This window comes from Ceratotherium simum, chromosome 6, assembly GCF_057802395.1.
Source record: "Ceratotherium simum simum isolate JZ-2026a chromosome 6, ASM5780239v1, whole genome shotgun sequence".
NCBI classification, from domain to species: Eukaryota; Metazoa; Chordata; class Mammalia; order Perissodactyla; family Rhinocerotidae; genus Ceratotherium; species Ceratotherium simum.
The window spans coordinates 8,298,403-8,305,222 of NC_141905.1; the positions used below are offsets into that span (position 1 = coordinate 8,298,403).

At 55.1% G+C, this 6,820-nt stretch overlaps 1 protein-coding gene across 1 annotated transcript; it reads left to right on the forward strand.

Annotated features, from left to right (window-relative positions):
• Positions 1–2,185: 2,185 nt before the first annotated feature.
• C6H10orf71 (chromosome 6 C10orf71 homolog) lies at positions 2,186–6,496 on the forward strand. The gene has a single exon (XM_004432447.3). It carries the CDS (start codon positions 2,186–2,188, stop codon positions 6,494–6,496), a length of 4,311 nt encoding a protein of 1,436 aa, XP_004432504.1.
• The last annotated feature ends 324 nt before the right edge of the window (positions 6,497–6,820 follow it).

Consider the following 6,820-nt stretch of genomic DNA (forward strand, 5'->3'; position numbering starts at 1 on the left):
TGTGTGACAGTGTTTCATCTGTCAGCTGAGGACGCACGGCACCCTGCTGGAGTCGCACCACTGGGCCACTCTAGGGTCAATACTTGCTATTTTATCCAACTTTTCACATACTTATTTACTTATCCCCTGCCCCAGGCCAGGCTTGTTCTAGGCATTGGAGGTATGTATCCCAGTCATAGTGGTTAGGGTCCCAGCAGGAAGCAGCATCCTCAGACAGGATCCAGAAGAGAATGCAATGTATACCCATTAGGATAGCTACTATCAAAAACAAACAACAACAACAGCAAAAAAAAACAGAAAATAACAAGTGCTGGTGAGGATGTGGAGAAATTAGAACACTTGTGCGTTGTTGATGGGAATGCAAAATGGTGCACCTGCTGTGGAAAACAGTATGGTGGCTCCTCAAAAACTTAAAAAGAAAACTACTATGTGATCCAGTAATTCCATCTGTGGGTATGTGCCCAAAAGAATTGAAAGCAGGATCTTGAACAGATATTTGGACACCCATGCTCGTAGCAGCATTATTGACAATAGCCAAGACATGGAAGCAACCCAAGTGTTTATCACCAGATGAATGGATAAACAAAATGTGGTACATACACACAATGGAATATTATTCATCCTTAAAAAGGAAGGATTCTGACATGTGCTACAACCTGGATGATCCTCAAGGACTATATGCTAAGTGAAGATGTCAGTCACAAAAAGACAAATACTGTATGATTCCATTCATATGAGGTACCCAGAGTAGGCAAATTCATAGAGACAGAAAGTAGAATGGCAGTTGCCAGGGGCTGGGGAGAGGGGAGGAAATGGGGCGCTAGTGTTTAATGGGTACAGAGTTTCAGTTTGGGAAGATGAAAAAGTTCTGCAGATGGATGGTGGTGATGGTTGCACCACAATATGAATGTACTTAACACTACTGAACTGTACACTTAAATGGTTAAGTTGATTAATTTTATGTCATGTGTATTTCATCATGATTTTCAAAAAAAGGAAGAAGAAGAGAAGGTAAGGAAGGGGATATAACAGAAGTGTAGGCAGAATTAAGGAGACCCCAGGATGTGGAATTAATCAGGAAGAGTGGCAGGCATCCTCCCCACAGACCCAGACCACGGGGAGCAGTGTTGCTGGGCTCCGTGAGTCAGGGCCCAGGGGAGGGGCCAGGACCCCACACGACAGCCGGGAGCAGGGAGGGGGGAGGAATGCCAGGGATGCTGGCTCCCCTCCCTCCAGCCTCCTACCAGCACCTCCCGTTGGCCACACCCATAGGGAAGTCAGAGAGTGAAGGATCACAGGCTATGCAGGCACTTGGGGGCTGTGCCCTGTTGGGGTGGCTCTGGAACAAGGGCAATCAGCGAACAGACAGCCTAGTAGATCCTGAGCTCCTGACTCTTACAGTCTACTGAGGGGATAGGCAACAAAGAAGTAAATTTAATTTAAATTGTGCTCAGTACCACAAAGAAAATAGAGCGGGCCGTGTGAGAGAGTGTGAGGAGGAGACACTCCATGGGAGGTCAGGGAAGGTCTCTGCAAAAATGACACATCTGAACTGTGGGCACTGTGTTAGTCAGGGTTCTCCAGGCGAACAGAACCAATAGGAAGTGTACGTATAGAAAGAGATTTATTTTAAGGAACTGGCTCACGCAATTGTGGGGGCTGGCAAGTCCGACATCTGTCTGCAGGGCAAGCTGGAGGCCCAGGGAGGAGCTGATGTTGCAGCTCTAACCCAAAGACTGGAGGCAGAATTTCCTCTTCCCTCAGGGATCTCAGTCTTTTGGATGCAGCCACCCATGTTATCGAGGATAACGTGCTTTACTTAAAGTCTATTGACTTAAGTGTTAAGGACATGTAAAAAATACCTTCCTAGCAACATCTAGACTGGCATTTAACCAAAAACTGGGCACCAGGGCCCAGCCAAGTTGACACATAAAATGAACCATCACAGGCTCCATTACCCATCTGGACCAGCATGTAGTTCTTGTATGGAGCCACCTAGCTGGATATGCTGTTCATACTCTGCATTTCTTTCTTTTGCAGAGAAAAAAAAATCCTACTTAGCAATTGCATTTGGTCAACGAGAAGCTCTAATTTTGTGAGAAGAGCGCTGCATCTAACCCTTCCAGAATCATCATCCCGACGCGCCCACCAGCTGACCGGGGACAGTCTTCCTAGCCAGGTGACGATGCAGGGGAATAAGAAGTGCACGGACGGGTTCAGCGACTCCTCAAGCATCGGCAGCGTGCTGGACGATGCAGACAGGGAGGTGAGCAGCCTCACGGACCGGGCGTTCCGGAGCCTGTGCATCTCGGAGGACACATCCTTCAATGACTCCGACCTGGGCCTGTCCCCAGATACCAGCCGGCAGGTGTTCGGGAATTTTCACCAGGGAATGGTGAGCCACACGCACAGGAAAAGCGGCCTTTGGAGCCAGTTACCGTCTCAAGGCACTGAGCACACGGGCTGGGCAGCCACATTCCAACAGCAGCCCAAGTACGTTCAAGGGGAGGAAAAGTATCCCAAAGGCAGCCCCCCACTGACACCAGCCCACAGGAGACTGGAGGTGCCAGTTTCCAGCCTGAGGAGCAGCAACAAGCCTATTTCTAAAGTGTCATCATTAATTAAATCCTTCGACAGGACCGAGAGCCAACGCTGTGACAGCAGGCCTCCTACCAGCAAGCCCCCGGCTCTCAAAAATCCCCCCAAATTTGCTCCTCTTCCAGAAAGTGGTGTCAACTTCTGCTTCGATTCTGCCTTTTTGACCGTCAGAAGGGTGCCTGCAGAAGTCTCCAGCACCCATCAGAATAGCCACCAGCCTGGCAGGAAGCGTGGAGAGCAGGAGGCCCCCACGAATCCCGAAATGGCCTGTCCTGGCTCCAGCAGCTTCCTCCCAGCACCTGAAAACGCAGCCAACTCGTTTGAGTACAAGTTCCCCTCTCCACCCCACCAACCGGCCAAGGGGGAGCCTGAAAGAGGCAAGGAGTGGGCTCGCAAAGGGACCTTTCTTCACAGTGAAAACAGTGCTTTTGAGTCATGGAATGCCCACCAACCAAGGCTGCCCGAGAGGAAGGACGCTGCTGAGGCTGTCCCAGAAAGCAAAGCTCCCAAGCATTACGAGGACACGCCCTTGTTAAGAGAGCCCCAGGCCCCTGAGCGCAAGGTCTCTCCCTGCCCGGTCCGGGCCAGCTGTGGTCAGGAAGAGAACAGGCTGACAGCAGCGGCTCTCTCCACAGCTGGATCCTGGGGACCTAGGGATCCAGGAGCCCAGGTATTCACTATGGATGGAAAAGCTTCCAGCTCCCAGCCTGACCCTCAGCTGAAGCCAACACAGGCCCCATGGAGGAAAGCAAAGGTGGGCAAAGGAGGGAAAGAAAGTCTACAAGACGCTTCAGAAGAGAAGAAGCAGACCCATAGGCGAGGCCCGGGCTTGTATACAAAGCACAATCCCCAGGAGCATTTTCCAGAAAATGATGCATTTGACCTGCCTGTGGAGCCCAGTGAGCATTACAATCCTCCTTTTAACATCAGTAAGCTTCTGACCCCCGTCATACCCACCAAGAACGTCCTGGATTCATCTGACAGCCAGCCGGGGGAGACAGCCTCCTCGCCCCCAGGCCAGCTAAACGGATACCAGGAGAAGGAGCCCAGTGACTGCCAGTCTCGGGACAGCTACAAATCCAGAGCCCCCAGCCTGCTTTTCAACCTCAAGGACGTGCGGAAGCGTGTTAAGAGCACATACAGTCCCTCGCCTCTCATGAAAGGCCTCGATGAGAAAACCAGAGGCAGGCAAGAACCCATGAGCAATGGTGTCACCCTTCCCAATGGGCTTGAGGACAGCCCTCCAAACGAGCTTTCCAAGGAGAGACCAACCGACGCCCCTTCTGTATCGCACATCAGTACCCAGAGGGACCCTAAAGCCGACCCCAGTGCAGCCTCTGCAGACAACTGTCTGACTCTTACTTCACCTCCAGCTATCACCAAAGCCCCCTTCTGTGTCAACGGGGAGGCTGCCAATGGGAACAGCTATGAGAAGGATGATGCTGATGGAGAACTGGAGATGGGTGCCACCAGGTCCAGCTGGTGTCCAGACTCCAGGGAAGTGGTGACCAGGGGCCCCAGGAAGCACCTGTCGCTGAAGCTTTGTGGTAAAGAGCCTGAGGTGGGGAAGGCTGCGGAGAAACCCAAGACCCCCAGCCTAGAGAATGGGTTCTTGAGATCCATCTCTCAGGGGACAGAACCTGAGAGAGAGGGAGGACTTCAGAACCCAAACTTCCACCAGAAATTCTCCCCGGGGCCCCTGTCCCCCGAGGAGGAAGACGTGTTTTATAGCGACAGCCAGTCTGATTTCGTGCCAGGCCTCAAAAGCAAGGCCAAGGCCAGCACCAGCTCTTCGGATCAGTCCTTCGCCTCGTTCGAGGACCAGCAGAAGACGTGGTTCACCGAGAGCCAGTGGGAGGACAGGAGGAACGACCTGAATGCGGGCGACAGTCAGAAGGACGCAAAGGAAAGAGTGATGGGGAAAGATGAGCTACAGTACTGTGCCGTGAGTGACGGGCCTGCCTGCGTGGAGGAACACGGCAGGGGGCAGTCGTTGCACGGAGAAGGGGAGAGTTTGTCTGGAGGTAGACCCAGGAAGGCATCGAGAGAGGAAGCTAATCTCAGAGGCACTCGGATGGGGGGAAGTAAGGATGCACCCTGTTCACACACCAAAGACCTTACCCCCTCACCGTCTTCCACTTCAAACAAGCACATGCTGTTTGCAATTAAAGACAACACCCTCAGGGCCACCCCCGTGATAAAACCTATCATGCTGCCCCTCTTGAGGGCCATGTCCTCAGAGGACTCACTGGGCAGTGGCCACAAAGAGGAGGAATTGCCAAGGCCGGGCTGGGGCGAGGAGGCTGGTCTTTGTGCCCCCAAGAGCCAGGAAATGCCCAGCACCCCGACACCCGCCAGCATGCGGGGCACATACTTGAAGGGTGCGGCCTGCGAGGGCATGGAGGACCACGGGCGGGCGCCCAGCACGGCCAGGTTGGAGACCTCTCGGCCAGCCCCAAAGGGAGTCGTCTCATCTCCTCCACTAGTGGGAGAGAACGAAGGGCAGAACCCACCCCCAGATGCCACACGGAAGGTTGTGTTGAATGATGGCAAGAGCAGTTCTGCAGACCAGGGGAAGCTGGGTGCTCCAAGGTGCATCCCCACCATTGCTTTGCCCGAAGGCAACCTAGAAGACCAGCCACCCCCGCAGCAGCTAGGAACCTGTTGGGAAGACCAGACGCAAGATTTCAAAAGTCACTTTTTGTCTACATCCAGAGCAGGGCCCCTGGGGAGAAGGTTGGTCCCTGGTGAGATGGCAACTTCCCCCAACACCAGCTCCCTGGAGGAGAACAATGTGTGCTCCCCGGCCGCCAGCAGCATTTGGGATGAGGCTTCCCAGGCTCCCAGCGAACTGGGCCTGCTGCCAGCGGAGCCTCCCCACACCAGCCCCTGGGTCAGCCCCGGCCACGCCAGGGTCACCCGCAGGGAGGACCTGACACATGCCCTCACATGGGAGGCCAGCTCTGACCCCCAACTTGAGGCATCAGCAGAAGACCTCAGGACGCTGTCTCCCAGAGGCTCACTGCTGGACGCAGCCACCAGCTCAGCAGGCCTCCCTGAGAAACCCGAGCTCCCTGCTCAGCTGGAGAGGGCGGCCGGCAAGCCACCTGCAGTCCCACCCAAGACAGAGAAGGCCCTGCGGCGGGCAAAGAAGCTGGCAAGCAAGAGGAGAAAGACTGACCAGATGCAGGAAAAGCATGGCGAACCCCGAGAGGAAAGGCCCTACCCGGAGGACTCGGAGCACAGGCCGCCATCCCCTGGAGAGAGGCCTCGACCCAGGTTCCCCATGGTCAGGTCCCTGCCCCCTCCCACGCACCGTCACTCAGTGTCTGCCTTCTCAGAACCAGTCAGGAGGCGGCCTGGGGCGCCCCAGCCCCTCACGGCCCTGCCCCTTTACCCTGCCACCCAGAAGGTTCTCCAAGACCCCCAATCTGGAGAGTATTTTGTCTTCGATTTGCCGCTGCAGGTGAAAATCAAGACTTTCTATGACCCAGAGACGGGCAAATATGTCAAGGTCTCCATCCCATCCTCCAAGGGGGGTTCCCCTGAGCCACCCCCGCCGGACGCGCTTGCTGCCCCCTACATGCTGTACCCGGGCTTCCAGCCCCTGCCCGTGACGGCCTTGATGCCACTGCGCTGCTCCTCTCAGCTCTCCGCCCCCACCTTCCTAAAGCAGGGCCCTCGCACCACTGAGGCAGCCAGTCCTGCGCCCCCGAGGGCCGGCGATGCTGGCCTGCAGCAGACCCCTGGGCCTCACAGTGACCCCACCCAGCACTCTGCAGGCCAGCACCCCAGTGCGCCTCCCCAGAGCCCAGGGGAGGAAGGGGGAGATGTTCCAAGCCTGGGCATTATCTCCACGGATGACCTAGAGGACTTTGCCACAGAAGGCATTTCTTGAGACCTACAGCTGACTAACACCCCTCCCCCAATAAACCCAGAAAAGCTTATTTCCCCCTCCCCTAAAACAATCAATCACTTACACACACACACACACACACACACACACACACACACATCAACACATACTTAGCCATTTGAGATCCCTAAAGTCTCAAAGGAAGCGGAGATCCTGAGAAAACCCCACCTGAAGGGCCCCCCAGGGCTCCCTTCTTCAGGAGGGCGCTGCTTGCATGACGCGGTCCCCTCCAAGCCCGTTCCCAGACCCCCGATCCTCTCTCCTTCTTTCCTCCTCCCCTCTCCTTCCTCCCTGTGCTCCTCTGGC